At 37.4% G+C, this 27,770-nt stretch overlaps 1 protein-coding gene across 3 annotated transcripts in view; it reads left to right on the plus strand.

Moving 5' to 3' along the window:
• Positions 1-27,770, plus strand: part of LOC111051399 (annexin A3) — a 41,777-nt gene continuing 14,007 nt past the window's right edge. For 2 of the 3 annotated variants that reach the window (XM_039440110.1, XM_039440109.1), the window contains exons 1-3: positions 3-220; positions 21,179-21,382; positions 26,552-26,771. In XM_039440110.1, coding sequence (XP_039296044.1) covers positions 161-220; positions 21,179-21,382; positions 26,552-26,771 — 484 coding nt within the window. In that variant the 5' untranslated portion in view covers positions 3-160. Of the gene's footprint in view, positions 221-21,178; positions 21,383-26,551; positions 26,772-27,770 lie in introns of all 3 variants that reach the window. The other variant, XM_039440111.1, reaches the window with a different exon arrangement.

Raw genomic sequence — 27,770 nt, forward strand, 5'->3', positions numbered from 1 at the left:
TTCTTTTGTGGATGGCTGAAGTTTGGTGTCTGAATTGGTTGAGCTGATGAGCTAAACAGTAATGTAAAGCTCTTATATTCCTGACACTGATTCAATAAAGTTCTACTCTTTTCTACGTGGATTTGTGTATTGAAATAATTCTAAAGCTCTTTAATCAAATATGTGGAGAGTCATTATACTGGTCAAAGTCTACAGCTTATTGGTTTCTCATGTTGATTGTGTAAGTGATCGAAAATTGGATTTTCACCTCTATCATAACGGTAATTTTTTGAACAGTAGATTTGAACAGTGTTTTTTGAACAGCGTTATTATAAACCACAGCCTCCTCTAATATCCACTGACTCATAATCAGAGTAAATTCTGACGAGAAATGTCCTGTCGAAGAGATGTCAATGTCAAAATGGCCAATGGCTCATTGAATTGGCGTTTTGAATCTGGCTAATCCAAAGACTTTAAAGAGATATAGACCCACAATGCCTATGCCTTCCCAATGATAGCTCATACTTGAAATTGAAGGCCTTGAATTGGGGTATTTGAGCACGAGATATTATCTATATATTAAAGCGTAATGGCACTCACTGACTGACTGACTGACTGACTGACTGAATCACTCACTCACTCACTCGCAAAACTAAAATCTACCGGACCAAAAACGTTCAAATTTGGTAGGTATGTTCAGTTGGCCTTTTAGAGGCGCACTAAGAAATCTTTTGGCAATATTTTAACTCTAAGGGTGGTTTTCAAGGGTTTAAAGTTCGTCTTTTAGCATGTATATTCTTCTTATTCTCTTAATTATATTTGAAAAAAGGCCATACCATATGTTAATATAGAACTATAATCTAGAGAGAGTACCTCTTCGACTGGTAACTAAATTAATAATTTTGTCAGGTTGGCATTAAATTGAGTTGACTTTGTTAGGTTGGTACCAAGTTGGAGATTTAAATGCATTATTGCGGAAAATTGATTGGGCACTGCTACTTCAATCAGAGCTATTCCTGGGAATATTATATTACTAGCCGTCAGGCTCGCTTCGCTCGCCATATCCGTTTGGCCAGACGTATAGTCTGGACCCCCGACTGGATCGTCCTAACATATAATAAAAATGCTCAAATGAAAAATGCAGGCGAGCGAAGCGAGCCGGCTGATCCCATTCTTGGACGATCCAGTCGGGGGTCCAGGGGGCGGAGCCTCCTGGCTAGACGAATATGGCGAGCGAAGCGAGCCTGACAGCTCTGCATTAATTAATTATATTTCTACACTGTCGAAAACATAATTGGCATCGTTGTGGACCTAGAAAAGTACTACCAGCTTTTTCGAATGATAGACAAGGATAGCAAAACCCAAAGTTCATCAAATACTGTCATTATAACGTGGATCTCACTATAGAACACATATTGTTAACTGGTCAGCCCGAGTTGAAACCAGAGAAAGGTCGAAATGAAAATAGTACCTACTATGCTATTTTGAGTTTTTAATCGCATGTGTCAATGCATGTATTTGATAATCCACTCGACAGCTGAAAGAAGATGGAAAAAACACTTTTCTATGAGGCATAATTCCAATCCTGCTTAAAATTTGTGGATTGACTAAGGTGTTAGTAGGGGAGATTTGGGACTTTAAACAGACTTTTCTGTTCAAAACCCCCCTCCCCCCTCTCCCTACAATTACAATTAGGTTGCACATTCGTGAAAAACAAAAGTAAATGTAATGGGTTATCTTGTTTTCAATCCACGTTCAAATAAGACGTGTACGCACAATGTCATTAGAGAGACAAACGTGAGAGCGTCAACACCTAAAAACAAACGTGCTTTGTCAGCTAAAAGTGTGAGAATATTAGAAAAGTTAGGTTTTATAGTTGATTAGCGGAATGTCAGGAGGAGGAGGAGGAGCTGCAACTAGTGAAATTCTGGATGTGGAGACAGAGCTTCAGTTTAATAATGATATAACCAAAATTCCAATTTCACACTCATACAGTCTATTCGGGACAAGAAATAAAAAACTCTGACAAGGTGCATATAGGTATAAATTCTTTAGATGTCTATTCTTCACCTTGCAAATCATTTATATTTATTGAGGGAACAGTTAGCTGTACAAAACTGGGAGCAGAGGCAGCTGGTCCACCGGTTGCAGCAGACTATAAATTAAGCAGTAACGTAATTGGTAACCTTTTTGACGAAATACAATATGAATTAGCAGGTTAACAAATTTCTAAATCAAGATTGATTGGATTAACATCTACAATTAAAGCTATACTTGTGAAGAATATGCTTGATAAAAACACATATCACTTGGCTGGTTTTGACAGAGCAGGATATATGCTAACAGATAATAAATTCACTTTCTGTGTATCACTGAAATTAATCCTCCCATTTTTTGAAGATTTTCAAAGAATAATTTCAAATTTGAAACAGGAACTCGTCTTATTGAGGTCACCGATGGACCTAAATTGTGTTGAGTCCGCGACTGGAACAAGCGTTAGTGTGAAAATTACAAAACTGCAATAGAGAATGCCCCACATAACTTTAGAAGATCACATAAGACTGGAATTTTTGAGACTGCTCGATGCTGACACTCCGCTGAAATTAAGTTTCTGCCATTGGGAAATTTGTGAATTACCAAATTTGCAAAATTCACTTAACCATTCTTGGGCAGTCCACACCACATCGGTTTTTGATAGTCCAAAATATGTTATAATTGCATTTCAAATCAATTGTAAGAATAAAATTAAAAAATCAATATCTAATTTCGATAGCTGTGGTATTTACAATGTGAAAGTATATTTGAACAGTGAGTATTATCCATACAAAAATCTGCTAGGTAAAAAAGAAAAATTGTACAGAATGTTTCTGGATTTCGCTCCCTTCTTCTTCTCTTCTTTGTCTCTCCCCAGTATGCCTTACAGCGTTGGGGTAGCCTTGGTCCACTTCCTCCATTTATCCCTATCCATCGCCATCCTCCTCATCTCCCGAACCGTCTTCCCTCTTTTTCTCCCTATCTCCTCAATGCGATCCTCATATGAATACCTCGGGCGCCCCACCGTTCTTCTTCCCTGTACTCTAACATTTACAAACTGTTTTGCCTTGCTTTCGTCCCTCATCCGTTGTACATGTCCATACCAACCCAGCTGCCTCGTTTCTATTCTTTCCCCAACATCTCTCATTCCCACTTCTTCCCTTATTCTAGTATTTCTTACTCTATCCCTTCTAGTCTTACCAACTGTCTTTCTGTGGCATTTCATCTCTACAGTCCTTATCTTATTTTCGTGGCTTGATTTTATTGGCCAACTTTCGCTTCCATATAGCATGATGGGCTCTATTATTGTTCTGTATACCTGGTTCTTTATCTTTTTATCAAGCTCTCTTTTTCCAAATATACAGTCTTTTATTGCATAGTAGGCAACAGCTCCCTTTCTCACTCTGTTCAGCACCTCCCTATCAATCCTTCCATCCTCCGAAATCACTGTACCCAGGTATTCATATTTCTCCACCTGTTCCATCTCCTCTCCATTCACCATTATATGCATATTATCTCTCATTCCCTTGACACTGCCATCACCTTGCTTTTCTTGACATTTAAGACCATATGCCTTGATTTCAATTCCTCTGCCCATTCAGTTGTTGACTGTTGCAATTTTTCTTTTGAATCACAAATCAAGACAATGTCGTCGGCGAACAGAAGAGCTCTTGCACCGATCGGCCTCATATTCCAGTAACCACCAGCGTGTTCTGTGTTCTTCTTTTACATATTTTGTGTATTTCATCCATGATTAGAATGAATAGCAGAGGACTGAGGCTGTCACCCTGTTTCACGCCTTTTTCCATGGCAAACTCCTCTGACACTCCTCCACCAATGCGCACTCTTGCCACCATTCCTTCATTCACACTAATAATTGCATTGATAAGCTTAGTGGGCACTCTCTTTCTATGCAATACCCTCCATATTAGGTTTCTTGGGACTGTGTCGAAAGCAGCCTTCAGGTCCAAAAAGGCTAGGTATACATTCCTTCCCTTCTCAAGAAATTTGGCACACACACTTCTAAGGGAAGAGATATGCTCCTGGGTCTGCCTGCCCGGTCTGAACGCTGCTTGTTCTTCTTCTATATCATCTTCCACCACTTTCCGCAGCCTCCTCTCAAGTATACCAGTGTACACTTTCATGGCCACCTGAGATAAGCTTACAGCTCTATAGTTAGCACACTCAGTGGTGAGACCCTTCTTATGAATTGGGATTATAATATTCTTCCTCCACTGCACAGGGACTCTTTCCTGCTGCCATGCTTCATTGATTAAATCCAAGATTTCGCTCCCTCATATTATAATCATACAATCAATAGTGAACTCTGAACAGAAATCGACTTTAAGACGTTTTGTGATTTAACACTGCTGGTTGTTGTGGATTGTTCACACCAAACAAGTCATTTGAAATCTTTGACAGATGTTCGTATTGAAATGGAATTTAAAACTGCAGTACCTGCAAATACTTCCGCTTATTGCGTTTTAATTAGCAATCGTGTGATGGAGTACACACCTCTGACGAGTATGGTGAAAGAAGTTCAGTAATTTTATTGATAGAGTGCACTGCGCGCAATATTATATAAGGTGTGCACCCTGACAAATTTGGGTCATTATCAGTTTCACCTTTGAACAGGTAACATCTAAAATGTCCTATTCTTTGTGTTCTGATATTTTGGAGAGTAAGAACAAAGTGCAAACTGGGTCTATTGGTATCCACTGTGATCTTGATTCTGATAGTTTCTATTATGAGCCAAGGTGCAGTACACCAATCCAGAAGCCACAAGAGGTGGAGGAGCAGAAACGGGAGGAGGAGGAGGAGGGGGAGAAAGACGGCAGATTTGATGAGGCCGCCGAACAGGAAGAAGTGGACAACCAGATGACTACAAAAACTGCTACAGTTGATCTTCACTGGTTTAAACAAGATTGTAATCAAATTATTGTGAAAGAACTTGCCATAATTGATCAGTTTAATAATTATATTGTATTCCATTTCAAATCACCATTTGCAAAGATGGAATTGAGTGCAAAATTGTATAACGATGTAACATGGTTAGATGTCACTATCATAAAATAAAATGGGAAGATGGAGATTTAGAATACACTGACTCATTAATACGTGATTACCTTGAAGGTTATGAAAAGATTTTCACAAAAGGAACTGAGAAAGCAAAGTTTTTAAGAAGATTGCATACTAACGTTCAATGTATACCAGAGAATTTTGCAAAACCCGATTTCAGCTTTTTCACCAGTTCATGGTGTTATGGTGTGTGTAACATTCATAAAAATAGACCTGATGGACAATGTGCTTTGTTCAGTGCTCAACATTATAATTCTTTGTTGTTTAAAAATATGTATCAAACAAATAATTTCATGTGTGAAAACAATCGAATGCAAAGTATGAAAATGGCCACAATGTACATGAATTCGCAGAAAAGAAACTTTGCTTGTTATGGATTTTTCTACAACGGAAAAGAGATTCAGTGTGTTTATTGCATGCATGCATTGAGACTGCATGAAGCACGTACATGTTGCCTGTCTACAATTAATGGAGAAAGACCACTTAATTACTCTATAATAGTCCCAGCCTACACTTAGTTTTGTTCATTCGCTTATCATGGACCCGAGAAAGTGGTTGGCTACTGACAATGAGTTGGAAGTAAGGTTAAAAAACTGTATTGCTTGGTATGATGAGTGTGAAAGTGCAATTAGGAAATCAACTCGTAAAAATTATCGTTTGGCAAAACAATTAAAAGACATTTTTCTAAGCACGGTTAATTTAAATGACATAAGAGACTATCTATGTTATTATCGTCCTCATAATTTGTGTATTGATAAGTTAATTAAAATTGAAGATGAAATTATGAATAGTTGTAGTGAAATGTGTGAATAAACTTTTTCTGTGTTCAAATGATTTTTCATTCCAATATTCCTCTCACTTTTTAGTTTAGTAGCAGCTCAGAGCTAGAGCTGATAAGACCAGCACGTGTGCTGCAATCTTTTTATAGAAGTGAGACACACCCCCCCCCTCAGCCATCTGTTGATGCTAACAAGTACGCAACATGCACGTTATCAATTTATAGAACAGAGACACATGCCAAACAGGGGCATTAACATGCAGTGTTATGGTTTTTCAAAATTCAAAAAATTAACTCATCTCTTGATGGCAATTTCATTTAACAAATTTGATTCAATTGCGAAGAATATTAAATTTTCAACAGGATGTCAAGATGCTGATTTGCCGTTAACAAAAACAGAAAATGTGCACTTTCCAATTTTATCTGAGATATTCGAATTACTCGATATACTAGATACAGGTCATCTATATTATGATTGTACAAATGATTCGCCATTATCTGTTGTTACAAATTCCGATGAACTTTGGAAATGCTTGTAACTCTCGATAACTCGAACCTTGATAAGTCGAACCCCTTGATAACTTGAATTTTTTTCCGTTCCCTTGAGAAAACCTGCCTAAGTCGAAAAAAAACCATGCATAACTCGAATTAATTTTACACCCGAATTCTACCTCTATAACTCAAAGTGATAGAAAAATTACCTCTATAACTTGAAGTTCAGTAGGTAAGTCAAAGCCTGTAAATACTTTACCTCTATAACTCGAAATTTTCAGATCAACTCTCGATAACTCGAAGCTCTGCTGTGTTTATAGCAAACCTGTGTTAGGTCATAGACCTAGCCAAACAGGTTTGGACATGTTGCTGAATTGGCAGACTGTCTGTCAAACATCAGTGCCTTATGCAGTCAGTTCCCACGCATTCAGTCAATAGAGTGACACATACTCGTGTTAGTGAGTTTAGTGAATGAACAGTAACCCTGCTGTGTAAGTGAATGTGAGTGACTATGAGTGACAACGTGAGCACTAGAAAATTGAAAACTTTGAATATAGGGGACAAGTTGAAGATAATAAAGTTAGTGGGTGAAGGGAAGAGGAAAAAAAAGACATTGCCGCAGACTTCAACATTCCTTGCAGCACCCTGTCAACAATCTTGAAAAACAAAGAAGAAATTCAACAAAGTGCTATCGAAGGTAACTTAAAATGTAGAAGGAAAAGAAATGCTGAATTGAAAGATGTAGAAGAGTGCATGATTAAATGGTTTAAACAGTGCAGAGAAAAAAATATTACTCTAGGTGGCCCATTGAAGAGAGATAAAGCTGAGCAGTTTGCTAGATCTTTGGGCCACATAGACTTTAAAGCCAGCAATGGGTGTTTTGAAAATTTAAAAAAAAGGCACAACATTTCTTTCAAGAAAGTTTGTGGAGGAAGTGGAGCTGTAAATGATGATGTAGTAGTTGATTGGAAGGCTTCATTACCAGATCTCATTAAAGATTATGACCCCAAAAATGTTTTCAATGCTGACAAAACTGCTCTGTTCTTTAAGTGTCTCCCTGATAAGACTTACAAGTTTAAAGATGAAAAATGTCATGAGGGCAAACACAGCAAACGAATAATTACTCTTTTGCTTGTGTCAAACATGACAGGCACGAATATGTTAAAACCTCTAGTGATAGGGAAATCAAAAAAACCTTGATGCTTTGCTGGAGTAAAGTCACTACCTGTTGATTACACAGCAAATAGGAAAGCTTGGATGAATGCGGAGTTGTTTGCAGATTGGTTACTCAAGTTAGATAAGCAAATGGACAAAGGGAAGCGAAAAATTATTTTATTTATTGACAACTGCAGTGCTCACAACACTATTCTGGAGCTCAAATGGGTAAAGGTCCAGTTTTTACCAGCAAAATATGACATCAAAACTACAACCTCTGTTAAGTTAAAGTTGAAATTCTTATTAAGAATTTCAAAGTTCTTTACAGAAATTAAGTTGTAAGAACATTTGTGGCTGATATTGAAAATGGAAAGGAGTGTTCAATCAACATGTTACAAGCCATATGGTTGATTGACAAGTGTTGGAAAAGTGTAACAAAACAAACTGTTATCAATTGCTTCAAGTCGTGCAGGTTTGTAATAGATAGGGACCAAGATGTGCCAAGTGACAATGACAATGAACTAGAACCGAGACTTCCCAACACTGCAGCTGAGTGGACCGTGATAAATAACGAGCTCCCAAATTTAGACTTTGATGATTTTGCAAATGTCGATGAGGGTGTTTCAGTCTATGGATCATTATCGGACCAAGACGTCATTGCAACTGTAACAAGTGAAGACGTCCTCTCTGATGATGATGACAATGACGACAGCATGGAGCAGCGACCGGACATCACAACCAAGGAAGCCAAGGCCACAGTGGAAACTTTACGTAGCTACTTAGAACAATCAAGTGACGTACCCAGACAATGTGTTCTCTGCTGTTGTTGTTATTGAGAACATTATAGACTTAGATTATGAAAAAAGCCTTTGGCAGAAGAAGATTACAGATTATTTTCAAATTTGTATTGTACAGTACTGTATGTGTAAGTATGAATTGTAGGCATACATTGCATTGTGGCAATAAGTACAAATTCTGTGCATACCAGTAAGTATTGTATATACTGTAGTTACATAAACATTATGAAAAAAGCCTTAGGCAGAAGAAGATTATGGATTATTTTCAAATTTGAATTGTACAGTACTGTATGTGTAAGTATGAATTATAGGCATACATTGCATTGTGGCAATAAGTACAAATTCTGTACATACCAGTAAGTATTGTATGTACTGTAGTTACATAAACATTAGATTTGTAAAAGATGTAGGGAATAAAAAACATCATTTATTTGTACCTCTATAACTCAAATTTTATTTTGTTTACCTGTGTTAGTCGAATTACCTCTTTAAGTCGAATTTAGTGAAAAATTACCTCTATAACTCGAACTATTTGTAAGTCAAACTATACATAACTCGAAGGAAACAGCCGTTACCTTGAAATTCAGTTATCGAGAGTCAACTGTACGATATTGCAGATAAAAAATGTAAAAGAACTTAGATCAGTGATCTCCTGCAGAGATAGTTGCACTTTAATCTGACAGTTATCGCATTAGATGTAGAGAGAGAGAGAGAGAGAGAGAGAGAGAGAGAGAGAGAGAGAGAGAGAGAGAGAGAGATGGAGAGAAGAGAGAGAGAGAGAGGAGAGTGAGAGAGAGAGATTGATTGATTGATTGATTGAGTACTTTATTTATGTAGATTACAATATATACTGGCTTATACACTTATATACAATAGCTTACAATACAGCAAAGTTATAGATGAATTTACATAATATAGACTAAGAAATAACTATTGAACTGTATATGATATGAAAAAGCAATTTGTAATATAATAACTATAGATAATAATCATATTGTTATGCATCTACATAAATTGGCGGAGCTTTGGACATATCAATGTCCATTCTTTGGGAAGAATATTAAAAATATCCTCCCCACTAACTCTCTACCAAAACGTTAATTTCGTTATTTAAACTAAGGATTTATTTATTAATGGAAATATTGTAAAAGTTTTAATCAATATGAATATTGAGAGAAAAAAAAGAAAATTGATAAAGTAAAATAATTATATAGGTAGATAAGATCAAATAATTGATTAATAAAATGAAGTAGGCTGAAAGTAGATCAGGGTTATCAAATTTCAGTAATATACAGCAGTATGCAGTGGATAATTGAAATAACATGAGTTTATTAATATATATATATATATATACAATTCGTTCTATAACATGGTTTAAAGGTTTATATTGGTGGAATGGGTGAGGGATGGTTGTCATGTGATCGTTCTAGGGCCGGACAGTTTCAGTCATTTGTTCCAAAATATGTTTTTTTAAAGTCAGGTTGAAGCTCGCTCGGCTCTCGATAGACCTGATAGAAACAGGAAGTGTATTCCATGCACGACAGGCACTGACTAAGAAGGATTTTGTGAAAATAGTAGTTCGATGATTGGGTATCCTTAAAGTACTTTCTCCGGTTCTAGTATGTGAAGCATCTATCCTCCTACCTTCAGAGACAAATTTGAAATCATCTTTAAAATAGTTCGGATTACCGTATTTCAAGATATCTCTAACAAGCTTGACTATTCGAAAAAGCCTCTGATCGGGAAGCTTCAATGTTGAACTAGCAATGTGGGCTGGGGTGATATGATCATGGCGTTGGAGAGAGTAGACGAAACGTAGACAATAATTTTGGCAACGCTGTAGTTTATCATTCAGAGTGACTTGCATATCATTAAGAACAGAATTACAATACATTAAATGTGGGAAGATGAGAGATTGAACCAATAATAATTTAATGTTTCTAGGGAGGATATCGTGCATTTTCTTCAATGCATGCATGGCTGAGAATACCTTTTTACAAGTTTTGTTCACTTGTTCTGACCAGTCAAGAGTATTATTCATAATAATGCCTAAATTTTTAACTGAGCTACAGTAAGGAATGTCATTACCGTCTACACTAATTTTGTGAATCGATTCAAGGTCAATATTGTTTATAAGACGAGAATATCCAATTATAATGGGTTGTGTTTTGATGGGATTAAGCTTAAGGCCATTTTTCTTTGTCCATTCCACTATCGAATTGATATCCTGATTCATTATTCCAACTGTTTCATTAATTTTTGTTATGGGACAGCTTAAATAGATTTGAAGGTCGTCTGCATAAGTATGGAAACTGGAGAATTTGATAATGGAAGAAAGGTCATTAGCATACAAGTGAAGAGGAGAGGGCCTAAAATTGAACCTTGTGGTACTCCATGCATAACGTTTTTCCAAGTTGACTTTTTGTCACCGACAGATACAAATTGTTTCTTACCTAACTAACGAGTTGTGACTGAAACAAGAATAGCCAACTTATTCAGAAGGACTGTATGATCAACAGTATCGAATGCTTTAGAAAAATCAAATAGGGTGAGGATGGTGCATTTTCTTTGGTCCATAGCTAACCTTATATCATCAGTGACACGAAGCAGAGCTGTCTCAGTTGAATGGAATTTTCTAAAGCCTGATTGAAAGTTATGAAGCTTACTATTGTTGTCTAGAAATTTTACAACTTGAGCATGAATGAGTCTTTCTAGCACTTTGGACAATGCAGGTAAAATACTGATTGGTCTAAAATCCTCAACTTTATTGGGTGATGGAACTTTATTTAGAGGGCGAACCAGAGCAAACTTCCAGTTTTCAGGGAAAATGCCTTCTTCAAGTGACTTGTTGAAAATGTATGTAATGGTTGGTAAAACAGCAAATAACATCTTCTTGATAAATTTAATAGGAATTTTGTCTACACCCGTAGCATTACTATGAATACGTTGAATTGCTCTGAAAGTGTCTTCTTCTGAGATTGGATGGAAATGAAATTGATCAGTGATTGGTAAATCTAAGTTTGTAACCTGCTCTTCAAGATCATCTATATGATTAGCAATGACAACTTCGTCGCGTTGGTTAGAGTGTGAAACGAAATGGTCATTTATATTATTCAATGGTAAGTCAATTTGTGGATTCGATTTCTGTTTGCCAAGCCCGAATTCTTTTATTCCCTGCCAAAGTGATTTAGAGTCTTGTCTATTGTTTGTCATAAACGAATTCAAGTACCTAATCTTTGAGTTCCGTAATTCCTGTTTAACCCTATTTCTAAGGCTCCTATACTCTATCAAACTGTCCAAGTCAAATGTCTTTTTAAATTTTCTATGTGCTTTGTCTCTACGTCCCATCATCTTAAGTATGTCTTCAGTCATCCACGGTACTCGTCGTTTTCTATTAATCCTCCTTGTCACATAAGGTGCATGTTTGTCATACAAAGTCAAAGTCCAATTCTCGAAAGTCTTGACCATGTCATCAACTGAGGGTAATGCTTCAATTTGATGCCATGGAGTCTGAGCCACATCAGTCAGGAAGGCGGCTTCATCAAAGTTTTTGAAGTCTCTATAAGTGATAATTTTCTGTTCTGGCTTGGGTATCTTATGGGAAAGTACACAGTAGATCAAATCATGTCTAGAAATAGCTGGGACTGAGATTTGGCCTGCTTGAACAACCTCATTGGGATCACTAACAATGAGAAGGTCAATGAGTGTGTCTGATTCATTAGTATGATGAGTTGGATCGAGGGGTAAAATAGTCATGTTTAGGCATTGGAAAATTGTAGTCAGTTGAAAGTAGTCAAAGTTACGATTCGTCATGTTCAAGTCGGTGTTCATATCCCCCATAACTAGTATACGGTTATAACAAGGCATAAGAGAAAGCAAGGCATTTTCGAAATCTGTGAAATGACCTATTTTTGGTGGGCGATAACAGATACCAACGAGTAATTTATCATTACTAGATAAGGATAATTCAAGTAGCATAAACTCTGGTCTGGAACAATACTCTTGTTTAGATGTGATTAAAACTTTTGTTTTGATACCATCTTTCACATAAATTGCTACACCCCCACAAGCTTTATTTAATCTATCATTCCGGAAAAGATTATATCCAGGCAATGCAACAAAATTTGATGAAATACTAGGCTTCAAAAATGATTCGGAAATTCCGATTATATTGAAGTCCTGAAAACGGAAGATTGCTCTGAGTTCATCAATGTGGCAACTGAGGGATTGTACGTTAAGGTGAGCAGCCTTGAAAAGTTTTTTGAAAGAGTGGAGCTTATTTGCTAGAAACATACCTGCGTCATTATTACTATTATTGAAATAATCATACCTACTTGAGGGCGAGCGAGCTGACGTGTCAGTGAGAGGCATCATGGAAGCAGCAGACCAATCGTGAACCGACCTCAGAACGACACATGACGGGGGAAATGGGGATGAAACTGATAAAACTTAACCTAAATGAAAAAGTCTCTTGATTCGAGTGCATTCAGTATGCCTTGACAGTTCGGCTCCCTTCACTATTTAAAGCACTAGTTCAAAAATTCACTAAACACAATAAGATGTAGATGTGTGGAGTTTCGGTGATGAATAATCCTAATGGTGAATAAGATGAAGATTGAGGAAGAACTGGTAGTGGGAGATCTGGTCCAAGTGGAGATAGAGCGAGTAGGTATCCAGTAGTGGAAGAATCGGGTCCAAGTGGAGGTAGAGCGAGAAGGAATCCAGTAGTGGAAGATCGAGTCCAAGTGGAGACAGAGAGAGATGGAATCCAGTGGTGGAAAATCGAGTCCAAGTGGAGATAGAGAGAGATGAAATCCAGTAGTGGAAGATCGTGTTCATGGTGGAGATAGAGCGAAATGGGATCCAGTAACAACTGAAAAAGAGAAGAAGAAGCCAGCAGAAAAACGAAAAATCTTTGAAGAAAGTTATCAATAGAGGAAAGATACATAATACAACTGATAATGAATAATATTCGCATAAAATTGAAGAGGAATAGTATGATTAATGTGGGAAAGAATCGAATATTATATGGATAATATATGGATATTATAATATAATATATGGATATTAGTAGAAGGTAATCAGTTAGAAAGAGAAAAGGTAGAAAGATAAATAGATATAGAAAGAGAAATAAACATTTGAACATGCTGGATAGCAAGTGGAAAAATCACAGGGAAAATAATGATAATAATAGGGAAGAAAAGAAGAGAAAGAAGGAATGTGCACAAATTGCGAAGAACTTATGAAACTGAACTATAGAATAAGAAATAGAACATCGCATTGTGATCTTGAATTAATCAAGGAGAGAAGAAAAAGAAGAAAAGAAAAAGAAAGAGAAGAAGAAGAAGAAGAAGAAGAAGAAGAAGAAGAAGAAGAAGAAGAAGGAGAAGAAGAAGAGAAGAAGAAGAAGAAAGAGAAGAAGAAGAAGAAGAAGAAGAAGAAGAAGAAGAAGAAGAGAAGAAGAAGAGAAGAAGAAGAGAAGAAGAAGAAGAAGAAGAAGAAGAAAGAAGAGAAGAAGAAGAAGGAGAAGAAGAAGAAGAAGAAGAAGAAGAAGAAGAAGAAGAAGAAGAAGAGAAGAGAAGAAGAGAAGAAAGAGAAGAAGAAGAAGAAGAAGAAGAAGAAGAGAAGAAGAAGAAGAAGAAGAAGAAGAAGAAGAAGAAGAAGAAGAAAAGAAGAAGAGAAGAAGAAGAGAAGAAGAAGAAGAAGAGAAGAAGAAGAAGAAGAAGAAGAGACGAAGAAGAGAAGAAGAAGAAGAAGAAGAAGAAGAAGAAGAAGAGAGAAGAAGAAGAAGAAGAAGTAGAAGAAGAATAAGAAGAAGAAGAAGGAGAAGAGAAGAAGAAGAAGAAGAAGAAGAAGAGAAGAGAAGAAGAAGACGAAGAGAAGGAGAAGAAGAATAGAAAAGAATAATAATCATCATCGCAAACAACAATATTCAAGTAATCATTATAAATATAAGATCAAGAAGAGAAACGAGAAAGAATAAATAAGAAGTAGAGGAGACGATGGAGAAAGTGTTAGATTATTTTAGATGAGTTTTAAATAGTATTGAACGGTGAAGTGTGGAAAATATTATATAGTATTAGAAGTATAATTAACTATGGGAGTTGCAATAACGATAAAAGTAGTAAATTGAGAACTGTAATAGTTTAGTGATGAATGTCTAAGATAACGTTAAATGAAACACAGCCCCTATATAAGCATATGAACAGACTACCCACCCCTCTGTTCTATCAATAATTCTTCACACATTAGCTTCTATTGTTCAAGCTGTGGCAACAGTAGAAGATATCATTATATAGGAGATTACTATCTTTACCTATAGATTACATCCATATCTATAACGTATGTTAATCATCCAATTTATTTGAAATTCAGCATTTCGAAAATTATTAATTATGGAAATAATTTTGGTAAGAGATGTAATAATTATTAGTCAGAATAGAGATAATGATTCTCTAAGTACCCTCTGGAGTATAGTAGTTGATGCATTGAACGTAGTTTTGGGAATTAATATCAAGATAAATTATTAATCAGTATTAACAAATGTGGATCTCTTTAGTTTACATAAATAGCAGTGGAAAGATTCATTTATAGAACAGAAAGCCAGCTCATGAAGAATGCCAAGGTATATCTACTGTGAAATGTATTAATACGAATTTCCTATTATTGTAGTGAAGGGCACCTTAGTCATCGAATCCTGAAATGATTTAATTTACCTTTATTTTTTGAAGGTCGGTCATCCTCTCGACTGTGTGGACCCTCTTGGATCCTCCCTCGCCGATAGAGATCTTGATCCTCCGTCCGATGACCAGACATTCCTATGCCCATGACGGTCGGCCGCAGCGTTGAGGATCTTGAGACGCTCCGCAGTCAGATCCTCGCGAATGGTGACGCCGGAACCCTTCAGCTTCCTCTTAGCGTCGAAGATCATCTTCCTGGTCCGGTAGCTGCAGAGTCGTACTATGATGGGTCGGTCCTTGGGTTTAGCTTGCCCTTGTTGAGGTGGTTGACGCCTTCCAACGCGATGCGAGCGGTTGACATCCGCCAGAGTCACGGGCACGTTCAGCTTCTTGTTGAAGACATCAAGCGCCAGCAGGTCCGTGTCTTCTTTGTCACTCTCCGGGATCCCAAAAATACGTATTGAATGTCGGCGCCCGTATTGCTCGAGGTCGTCGACCTTCAGGTGACAAGACACCTCTAGCTCACGAATTCTATCGTGCAGCTGTTTGTTCTCCTCCTTCAATGCCTGAAGTTCCTCAAAGATAGATTTCACTGCCATAGAAACGGCATGATGCACAGTTTCTTCGATTTGCTGTCGAATAATGAGGAGGGTCTCTTCGGACAATGCTCCAGAAATAGCTGGCTTCGGAGCATTGACCTCATTCCTCGGTGTGCCTCTGTTTGGTCGAACCATCGTGTACCGTTAGGTGGATTTACACTTTTACAGGCGAGAAGGTAGACTGAAGAATTAGGAATGTTTTTTCAAGATAAATAAAAAGAGTGTGAGTTAATCAAAAATATAATTTCACTATTGAATTAAGCTCGAGAAACTGAATAACAGATGTATAATTTGAAGTGAATTGAACTGTATAACCCTACGAAATATCTGTTAGAAGACGGAGCCGAACTGACACACGTTTACTCACTCGACATAACCCAAGAGAGAGGGGTGAGGGAGGGAGGGGTGAACGAGGCTTCCTCTTGAAATAAGAATTTTTTTGGGGGGAGAGAGAGAGAGAGAGGAGAGAGAGAGAGAGGAGAGAGAGAGAGAGAGAGAGAGAGAGAGAGAGAGAGAGAGAGAGAGAGAGAGAGAGAGATGGGGAATTTCTCAATTCACTTTAATCTGTCAGTATAGCATTAGATGTAGAGAGAGGGAGAGGGAATTTTTCCCTCAAAGGGAAATTATTTTTTCCCTCATCCAATAGTTGATAGTCGATAATCGATATCCACCCTCCTCATCTATACTGGGGAAGGGGAAGGGAAAATCTATTTGAGAGAGAGAGATATCTCTCTCTCCTTCTTCATCCCCCTCGTCTGCACTGGGAGAGGGGGAGAGAGAGAGAGGGTGATTAGATTAGATTAGATTAGATTAGATTAGATTAGATTGGAGAGAGAGAGAGAGAGAGAGAGAGAGAGTGAGGTAGTGAGAGAGAGAGGTGTGGGAGGGGGAAAATCTATTTGTAGAACAACCCCCCACCCTTCAGGGGGAGGGGCGGGGGGTGGTGGGATGGGAGAGGGGCGAGAGGGGGGAGGGGGATTTCGAGCAAAAAAGTCTGTTTAAAGTCCCAAATCTCCCCTATTGGTGTTCTCAAACTCAATGGCAGAGCATTAAACAACTCTTATTAATGTAGTTTGAATTCAAGCCATGATAGATTTTCCGGCACTGTTATACTCTTAGAAAAACTTAATCCAAGGTTGGTGAAGGTCAACACCAGTGGTCCAGCTATCTTTTATTTTGCAGAGAAAGACTGACAGATAATAAATGATAGTTTTCCGGTGCTGTTCTACTCTTAGAAAATTTCTTGAAACTAAATTCAAGGTTGGTGAAGGTCAACACCAGTGATCCAGCTATCTTTTATTTTGCAGAGAAAGACTGACAAAGTTAATAATAAACATACAGACCAGACTCAATAATTCACTTAACAGTTAATATTCCATGTTGAAGGAGCAATATTCTGCAGGGGAAGCGGGTACCATATGCTTAATAAACATGAGCCTCAGAATTCTATTTTGAGCCCGAAAAGCAGCCAATGAGTTTCCTGAGCCACCCCACTTCAGAATTCCATGAGAAAGCAATGGCTCATAGTACCCGTAATAGGACGTTATGACTGCTTCTCTAACTAAAACCATAGATAAAGGATAAGCATAAGCTATATTTCTTGTCTCTGCTAAAACCTTCAAGAGCCTTGACATGGGGCTCGAGGCTGCCAGACTCGAGTGTCTTAATAGATTCCACATGGAAGGACCAGTTGAGACCCTGATCAACAGTGACCCCAGAAAGTTGGAGTACCTAGGAGAAAGCAGTTCACCTCCTTCAATAATAAATTGGAACCGCCAATCATTAACAAATCTGTGAATTGAAAATTCAATGAAAGCTGATAGCCTTACATTGACTTGCAGACTGTTTGCTGAATACTAATCTAAAATTTCCGTCAGAACATCATCTCCCATAGTTTGCAACTCATTAACATTACTTGATGAGATTACAAAATGTTCATCATCTGCAAAGAGTATGGTCCTAGCTGAAGGCACATAATTAACATGAATGAGGAATATGAATGGGTCAAGGATTGAACCCTGAAGTACCCCTTTTGTGATGGTACATGGACAATTTTTTTCTAGTATAATCTCACGATCCAGACAATCGAATGCTTTTTTCAAGTCTACTAAAACCCAATACTATGCATTCTCGATCAAGTAAATATCACTCACAAAGCTTTCCAATGTGTCATCAGTCAAATCATTCTGTTGAAACCCAAATTGACTCCTAGGCAACAAATCATTTTCCTGGAAGTGACCTAGGAGAGCATCAAGCGATGTCGTCATAGTTGATTGCAATACTCCAGTCGCCCATTTATTCTTGCTGCAAAATGCTTATTAATTCATAAAGTTACACCTTGTCATACTTGTCTCTGCCCAGGCTGCTCACTCCTCGTGTGTAACCACCACTATGGTGATGTTCACTGGTTGAAAGCCCTGGATGTTTTGCCCAGTCAAAGCCTATGAACAATGAGATGCAACCTGGTGATACCACTCACCAGAAACCAATGACTCTGTCACAAATGCATTTTTTGACAAAATTTAGTTTTGTCAAGGGTTATTAATTTCATCTCTGGTTGTTTTTAACTAATTACAAACAATTATTCGCTACAAGAACAATATTTGCAACATTACTACTAATATGGAGATATGTTGCTAATCACAGCTAATATGCTAATTCGTCAATATTCCAATCACCAAACTGTAGAGTGGTGTAACCTGGTCGACTTGGGCCAATATGCACCATCTTGGTTTCAATTGAGATTGATCAGATGTTGATTCAAACCAGGAATAAAACACATTATAATGGTTGCGACAATTTCTTCTAGTAAAGGCATTAGACCCAGATCAGTGTTGAATGTTCATTGTTTTCATGAGCCTGAATAAGCGGAGAAGGTTTTTTTTTCAATGACATACAACAAAGTCATTTTCAAGATTGTATGAAACAGAGGAAGAAATAAAGATCAGATTGGCACAGACAAGAAGTTGCATAAGGCAGTTGCACCCAATCTTATGGAGTAGAAATATACACAAGAAAACTAAGCACAGGATATTCAATACCATCGTGAGAAGTGTTATGACTTATGGCAGGGCTCTCCAACCTACGGCCCGCGGGCCACATCCGGCCCGCGGATGGATTATGTCTGGCCCGCCGAGAGTTATAGCAACAAATTTAAAAAAATTTTATTTATTCACATTTTTGACAACAAATGTGAGTTCAGTACCAACTCTTCTCTTACTAGCCACTCCATCTGTATGTAATTTGTATTATTTTGTATGTGAATAAATAAATAAATTTCTCAATTAGTGTAAAATTAGCTGTAAACAAGCAGCTTTTTGGATCTACCTATAAGTTAGTGTGAGCAGACATTTTCAAAATGATGTTTGTTGAATCCAATTACAAAGCTTCTTTGTCAGATGAAAATTTGTAATCAATTTTAACTAGTAGTTCAGAGAACAGTAGAATTCGCTACACTCACTGAAATCACTATTGACACTCGCCTGCCTATTCACACACGAACACACATACAAATTGGATTTAGAGTATATAATGATATAAATGCAATAGGATCGGTGGTGGACGCTGAGAAATAGAAGTTCTCCATATTTTTGAGCTAGGATGTACGGTTAAAAAGATAAAAATCTGAAACTTGAAATGGCTTGAATGGCTTGACTTGACGTGGCTCTTGTGGCAGGGGGTAAATAATTGAATCACAAAAAATTCAAAATTTTCAACATGTAATGTATGAAATAAGACCGCCTTCAAGCTCTGGAAAATAAAAGTTTCATACACTTTTGAGCTAGGATGCACAGCTGAAGAGATAAGAAATCTGAAACTTGGAATTTGTGACTTTTGGAGGGGGGGGGGGAAGTATCGAATTCTAAATTTTTGAAATTTTGAGCATGTGATATATGAAAAAAGATCACTTTGAAGCGCTGAAGAATAAAGGTCCTCTACACTTTTGAGCTCGGAAGCACGGTTTAAAAGATAAAAAATCTGAAACTTGAATTGGGACTTGTGGGGGGGGGGGGGAATCGAAATTCCAAAAATTAGAAAATTTTCAACATGTGATACATGAAATAATACCGCTTTGAAGAGCTGAGAAGAATGAGCCCAATTTGAACATGATCTGATAAAGTATTGAAAAGTTAGGTTGATTTTTAGGGTAAAATTTCCGAATAAAGGGCCGCCATCTTGAAACGGGAATGAATTTGAGAATTTCGAATACATACGTTTCTGCGCCTTGTTTCAAAGTACTTGTATACCAAATTTTATTCAAATCGGACCATAACTGCGACTGTAACTGCGGTACAAACAAACAAACAAACTAACAGACATATGCCGATTGACTTGAAACATAGAATTCGCTTCACTCATTCAATGATTGGAGCCACAAAGTTTGATCCTAAATGGGCGGACATTTTAAGTGAAAAACAAATGCAATCTTCTCATAAATAATAAGTATTTTCTTTTAGCTTGGTAACTTTTTGTAAATTCGTATGTTGTCTAGTTTTCTTATGACCTTTTTACACTCAATGAATTGGACTTTGTATTAAAATGAAATGAATTTATTGGTTTGTCTCTTCCTGTGTTTTAATTAAACGTACTTAAAACTCCTCATATTATTTTAATGGGAATGTAATAATTTTACACCCCCCAAATCCCCCGTCGTGTGTGTCCCCACAAGTCAAATTTCACGTATATCCTCGCTATTGGCCCTTTAAGCCTCCCATCAAGAATTAACAATGTGGCCCTTGGATAAGAAAGGCTGGAGACCCCTGACTTATGGTGCAGAAGAGTGTGGGTGACAAACAAGAAAACAAAAAGTAAAATAAAAGCTGTCGAAATGGAGTTTTGGAGAAGGTGCTGTGCTTTGACCAGAATGGATAAAGTGAGGAATGAGGTGATCAGGGACAGAATGAAGGTGGAGTCTGATATAATGAAATTCATAGAAGACAAGAGGTTGATGTGGTATGGTCATGCCAGTGCCAGTAAGTGGATTGGAATAGTGACAGATTGGAGTTGGGGCGGAGGAGGAGAGTAAGACCAAGGAGGTCTTGGAGGGATGAAGTGGATGAGGCTATGGTAATGAGGAATTTAAGAGATGGTGAGTGGGAAGACAGATAAGGATGGAGGACTCGGCTAAAAGAAGGAAGACAGTAAAGTACTGTAAAATCCCAATATATATGAAACAGAAATTCCTTTTCATTTCATTATCTGTTCAAGAATTACACTGATGTGATTACATTGGTAGATAAAATAATAAGGTAGTCCTTGTGCTATTTTTCTTCCAAATTTTGGTGATGACATGGTCCAAGATATAAGGTTACTTTTTTATGTGCACAATGTCTATACAATATTAGTCCAGAATAAACATGAAAACTATAGATTTTGAATTTATATAGCTCAAATTGACAAATTAATTAGAAATATTTTACACAATTACCACTTTAAATGAGATGAATTGAGTAATAATATGCTCAAGTGAAAATTTATTACACTTATACTCTCTTTCTGTCCAACTTTAAAAATAGTAAGTATCTCTTACATACCTACTATTAATTATCAGCCTATCCTATAATAATAGTGGAATTTTATTTTCAGGAAATAACTGCACTTGGAGACCCAATAGGACCTAAGGGACCAACTATCATAGAGAAGCCTAACAATGTTGATGATGACTTGAAGGTGGCTACCGATGCAATCAATAAACAAAAGTTGGATCCTGACCTCGTTAACCTGATTGCCACAAGAACGGCTGATCAAAGAGCTGCAATAGATGCAGCCTACTTGAAGGCAACAGGCAATGTAAAAATAGCAGTTCACAGTAAAAGTGCCGTTTGCACAGATTCAGCTCAAACAGATTATTTGTGATTATTATTAAATGAAAATCCAAATTAAATGCTACATTCCACCCCGAGGACTACAAAAAATATTGACAACAGGGTAAACAGCCAGTAGATGGAAATTCGATGAGTGCTACTATTCAAAAACTGACCGGTAATTAGGAGGTACCTACTGGGTTCGATTCCTGAACTGACAAATAAATTTTTAATAGTATTGCTCATCAAGTTTCCATCTAGGTGTTCATCCTGTTGTCAATATTTGTAGTAGCAAAAGTCTTCTGGGTGGTTTACAGCAATTAATTTGAATTTTCGTTAAATAATAATTATTGATTCATTAGCATTTGAATAAGTGCAATATCTCAGTAGTTTTCATCTATAGAATATTTTTTCTGCTACTAGATTGATGCTCGGTTGCAGAGTCGACAAATAAAGTCGCCCATAGTTAACAGCGTGGACTTAACTATTTAAAAGGCCAATTTTGTTGCAGGGACGTTCTGTTAGCTATTGCTCTGCCGATAGGTAACAGCGCGCCAACAAACAGGTTTTTCCGTTGCAGAGACAAAAATCCTACAGGCAGATGACGTCATCTGAGGCTACCAATAACTGAATTTGCTCTTCATTTAAATGCCCAAAATCGTGCTTATAAATCCACTATACATTCGCAACGTAGTGTTGTGATAAACAAGCGCCATGTTGTGATGTCATCCGACTGGAGGTTTGGAAGAACTGTCCACAGTGATTCTCTCCCCGTTGCCAATACATTAGTTCGATAGAAGCATACCACGCAAAAAGTGGTATGAGCAGCAGTGTGACTTATGTGTGTGCTTTATCAGAGCCATTGTTAAAAGGGTTCTGGCAAACGACTCTGCAACGAACATCTATTTCGCTCTGTTAACTATGGGTGACTTTATGGTTAACTATGGGTGACTCTGCAACCGGGCATGAGTTCATAATGATGGGCATATGCACCAACTATGTTATAATGCTAAACCACGACAGGCATTGACATAGCAGTTCACAGTAAAAGTGCTGTTTGCTCAGAATCTCTGTTTGAACTAGATTGAGTCCATATTGAGGGTCATATGCACCAGTTGATCGACCAGTTAATATGGTCGCATTCATTTTCCCTCCAGTTTGAGTTGTTGAGCCATTTTTTGGAGAAAGTGAACCCCAGGCCTGCTTGCAGATTTATGAACACGCGCCCATCATGAACGGGATTCAGGAGTTTTGCAATATGATCGCTCAATGATTGCACGCCTGTCTTATTCTTGGCTAGCAGGTACCACGTGCCCTGCAAGGGTCTGATCAAAACTTGGTTGAATGAAATATTTACCTACTGAGATCTTCATAGGCCTATAACCATCCTTGGTAAATGAAGAATCTATATGCAAAATTCCATGTTAACAGTCCAGTAGTTCAGACGTGATGATGAGTCATTTGTGGATTTCCTATACCATACTTGAATGAGCAAGATCATTCTTTTATCCTAATATTGTTATGAGTTTCTACACTAATAAAACACTTGAGGCGATTTATAGTGATTAGCGTTATTACTTATAACACTATAACACACGGGAGTAAAACTAGTCACAACTATAAACTGATAAACTCATTCCCGTTTTACCGGAATTCTACCAATTTCCTTTCTCACAATGTCCCATGTAACTTTCGCTTTGTTTTCTGCCTTTTCTACTCTGCAATTGTTGCACGTTCTCTTTGAAAGTTTAATTAATTTCCCAAGTATATTGTTGTACTGTCTAACATAGTCAATAAACTGTAAGTCGATAGAGATTAATTCTCTCTTTTTCTTTAATGAAACTTTCATACCTTTAGTTAGCCATGGTTTGTCAATTTCTGTTTTCTGGTGTACAGTTCTCCTAGGAAAATGTGCTTCAAACTCATTTATTAATACTTGTAGGAATTTATTAAAATATGTATTGATTGTCTGAGGAGTGTCAATCCCCATAGTCTCATCCCAGTCAACAGTTGCCAGTCTGTGTTTGAATTTCAGTTTCTGTGTCAATGAGAATATACGTTTTGTCAATGTCATAAATTGAGATTTTTGTTTCAACAAATAATCTGGAAGTGCTGTAACCTGAGCTGTGTGATCTGACAGACCCACATGTAAGTTTGCCGTCAGCTTTTTGTATGTGGTATAATTTATGACAATATAGTGTATTTGTGAACCTGATTCATTTGTAAAGTGAGTTGGAGTATTAATTAACGTGTTAAATCCGTAGGTTTTCAAAATGCACAATAAATCGGTTTTAACAACAGAACTCCCTAATCCATCTATATTGAAATCGCCTCAAACAACTACATGCTTTCTATTCAGTTCTTGGTTTATCATTGAAAAAAAGACTCTAACTTATCAAGGAATTCTCTTTTTATTCCCCTTGCTGCATCTTACTTCAGCTGAACATTCAAAAGTTACCTCAACTGCTAGAGCACAAATATCAGAACGATTCATTGCATTCTTATTATTTCTTACTAGAATACCAGCTCCTCCATTAGGAGTATCCCTGCTGAAATATGATTTTAATTGAAAACCTGTCAGACCATTCATTAATGAAATGTTGAAATCTTGAACATCGACCAGGCGATTGACAGGATTGGAAGTAAGCTGCGAGATCAACAGATGCAGCAGATCGCCATGAGCCAGTGGTACACCATTCGCCGAGAGCTCAATCACTGCAATGATTACATTTCTCAAAATTCCAGCTTTCAATTCATCACGTGGTTCTTCAAAGCAAGAAATGAATTGATCCGACTCATTAAGTATTCATTCAACGGGAACAGACTCTGCTCATTGTGCAATAGGAAGGAGGAAAAGGAGGAGGATGTCATGCATTTCATTGGAAAATGTCCCATACTCGTCGAGTTCAGATGGCATCACTTTGGCAGGGCAGCATTGTCACGGGAAGATCTGAACAACTACCTAAACGGAGATGACAGGCGAAAGATAGGTGCATACTGTGCTGGTGCATGGAAATACAGTAGCCTCTCTCTTATCCGGACTCATCGGGACTGAGGCCAGTCCGGATAACGTTTTTTCCGGTTAAACCGACGTTCCCTGACAGTCGTTGACCAAGGGTTTAATGCTTGTGATAACTAAAATTATGTTCTTGTATAATATTATCTAGGAAACAATGTTAAAATAAAAGCAATTATTCATTCATTCATTATTGAAATGTTATCTTTTGTGCGCCAGTGCTCTCCTAGACATATTATGCTTATATTGAAAGGCATTGTTTCTATATGTGCTTGAAGCTCTGTAATTTTATATTTAAGACTAAGGATGTAACAGTGGAATATGTATGCTTTATCCCTATCCAAAATTTCCTCATTACTGTGTGATATTTTCTCATCTGTGGCTGTCAAGTATTCTAAACATGGACTTCTATATGTAGTGCATGTGTCTCTTCTAAAAAAGCTCTGTGTGAGATGAATTACTTTTAACATGAAGAGGAGAAACCCAATTCTCCCTCCACAGTTTGTAGCATAGTCACAGACGGACATCCTGCACACAATTGGATGCGCTGTGTCATTTCGCTTCAGGTTCTTGTGATGAACACATCTCTTTAACATACACAAACATATCACTTTGGAACATTGCCAGTGGAGGGGAGCGAAGCATTACAAAGCTCTCTCACACAGACCAAAAGAAGGAGAATGCTGCTAGGTAGTGGGAGAGATTAGTGGAGGATAGAGCATCGGACCTCTCCATCTTTGAGAAAGAACCGTGTTAAAAGAAATTTATCTCGCACTTTAGTTGTTGTGAGAACAGGTATTTCCATGGGTGGAGATACTTCCTAAGTCTCGTTCTCTTCTACAAGCAAGCTCCAACTTTCAACTGGGTCCATCAGTAATGTTTTCAGTAGGTCACCAGCAAGTTGCTTCTTACCATGGATTACAATATATACTGGCTTATACACTTATATAAAATAGCTTACAATACAGCAAAATTATAGGAATTATAATACAGTCGAGGAATGTAGATAATGGAATTATCTCTCAAACTATCTTAGCCTCTTGTCGCAACATAGAGTGCGATAAGGTGGAAAACAGCAAGATATTGAAATTATAACAAACTACCGATTTTGCAGTCACTCTTTGGTCCTAAGGCTCTAGAAGCGACGCAATGATTGGCCAAATATTATTCCCATATTTTCAGTCGCTCAGTAGGAGACCTGTTTCTAAATACAGTAGTGGGGCGTTTCCCCAACCGAGAGACCAGATTATGTTTGAGAGGACACTTTGCTGGGAGTACTACGATAGCAAAGATGTAGTCAATTTGTTTCACCCTTTTTGGGCAAGTTTATAATATTATTAGTCAATGTAGGAGTTAGTTTCATTTTCAAATTTTCTAGTAGTGCCATGTCCTGGAAAGTCATGTATCTCCCCTTTAATTCAGCAACTTTATGTAACACCACTTCAAGACACCCGTTCAGATAACAGGTCTAGGGACATAAGATAACGTCGTCGTCAAGCCAAATTCAACCGGTAAAAGTCCACCACCAAAAACAAGGTACCGTAACCTCGATGATGAAGCAATGTACAGACCAACGAAAGTGCAGTGTAGTGAACAAAAGGTTCATTCAAGAATGTCAATCAAAAGTGGGGATTCGAAATTTACGAAATGGGCTATATATGGGTTATTATCGACGAAAATTGGGTTCAAGGGGGTTTTCTTTCTTGAGTTTTTGCATTGAAATTTATTTGTTTTTTTAGGACTGATATTGTTTGGTTTTGTGGCGTATTGCTATCTGAATATTGCTATAGTAATGCACCCCCAAATCAGATGAAGAATGTCACCAAGTAACATGAAATTGTTGGTTCCTTTGTCCGATTTTAGTTGCCAATGTTTATTGAAGTCATAAGTATTTTTCAATTATTTCAAAGTGTAGTGTTAGTTGATAGTAGAAACCCATTAAATGAGGCATGGCAAGATTAATTGAAGTTTTCATGACTCCAGCCCGTTCACCTGCATGAATTCACGTTCAAAGTATAGATTCAGGTATTTTCTAGATGTGTCAGCCTATTTCCAAATTCTAAATTTTATTCCAAATTATCTTTTAAAGGCCAGACACAACAATTTACAATTCACAAATGGTTTGATTTATTTTTCCAGAGTATACCCTCAGCTGTCAATTCATTTTTAACTCATAGAGACGATATTCCTGGTCAATACTTGTTCCGTGGGTTTTTCTATAAATTGCCAGATTACTTAGCGTATGAAATACGTCAGTCATTGGAGAGGGGAGATAGTACCAAGGATTGGACATACATGTCCATCTTATGCACAAGTTCGGCTACAAAACTGAAGGCAATCAGTGATGCCTACAAGGGAGGTGAGTGGCTTGTTTTCAAATGTATGATTCATTCAACAGAAGTGGAGTAATAATTAATCACAATGAAACCTGCCAGTTGGCTAGATTACCAATGGTTATTATCATGGTTGTGCTTGCACATTGACAGCATGAATGTTCATTTTTCCTGATGGGTATTGCATGGGTGTCTGATACTTAAGAATGTGCTTGTAAAAGCACGTACATATTGGCAGGTAGTCGGAGAATATCTGTGGAATCACCTTGAATGACATGATGAGCGGGAGAGCGTTCATTGAGACAGCGCACATATCAATGACTGATGAACCCTGAGCTCCGATATGTGTGTACTCTCCATCCGAATCTTCCAATTTAAAAAAAAAAAAAAAAATTAATGGCAAAACCCGAACATCAATATTTCAAACAGTTTCAATGATCTCAACATTTGAAGGTACAAGAGTGAAATGAATGAGTATGGTACCTACACATTCAATAATCAAATGTTAGTGGACATTAATGGTAGCATCTACTCACATTTCAACACTGAACAAATAATTTATCATAGCAACTGTCATCATGAGTAGTATAAATTACGTGTGTGTTACAGACCGGCAGACAGACATTAATGGAAGCAAGTTAATGTAGAACAATAAATTTACTTATAGTTTGTGTAAAATAAGTTGAGACTTGGCTCTCCATCCAAAGAAATTACAGGGTTGCCAAGTCGAGCAAAATTTAAACTTTCTCAAATTCCCAATTCAACATCAGAATCGGATGTAGAATACATAGTCTGTATAATAACTAACCGAACTGACCTCAGGAAATTTTTTATGGGCAAAATATGTACAATTTTTCATTAGATATCTTCAAAGTAGTCCCTATTGGAGTCGATAACACGCTGATACCGGATTTTCAAATCCCTGAACGCTCCCTGGAAGTCGGCAACCTCTATGCTGTTTAGAGCCCTTGTTGTAGCAAGTTAAACGTTTTCCAGAGTCCCGAACTGCGTCCCCTTGAGTTGTC

Source organism: Nilaparvata lugens, chromosome 13, assembly GCF_014356525.2.
Source record: "Nilaparvata lugens isolate BPH chromosome 13, ASM1435652v1, whole genome shotgun sequence".
Taxonomy (NCBI): domain Eukaryota; kingdom Metazoa; phylum Arthropoda; class Insecta; order Hemiptera; family Delphacidae; genus Nilaparvata; species Nilaparvata lugens.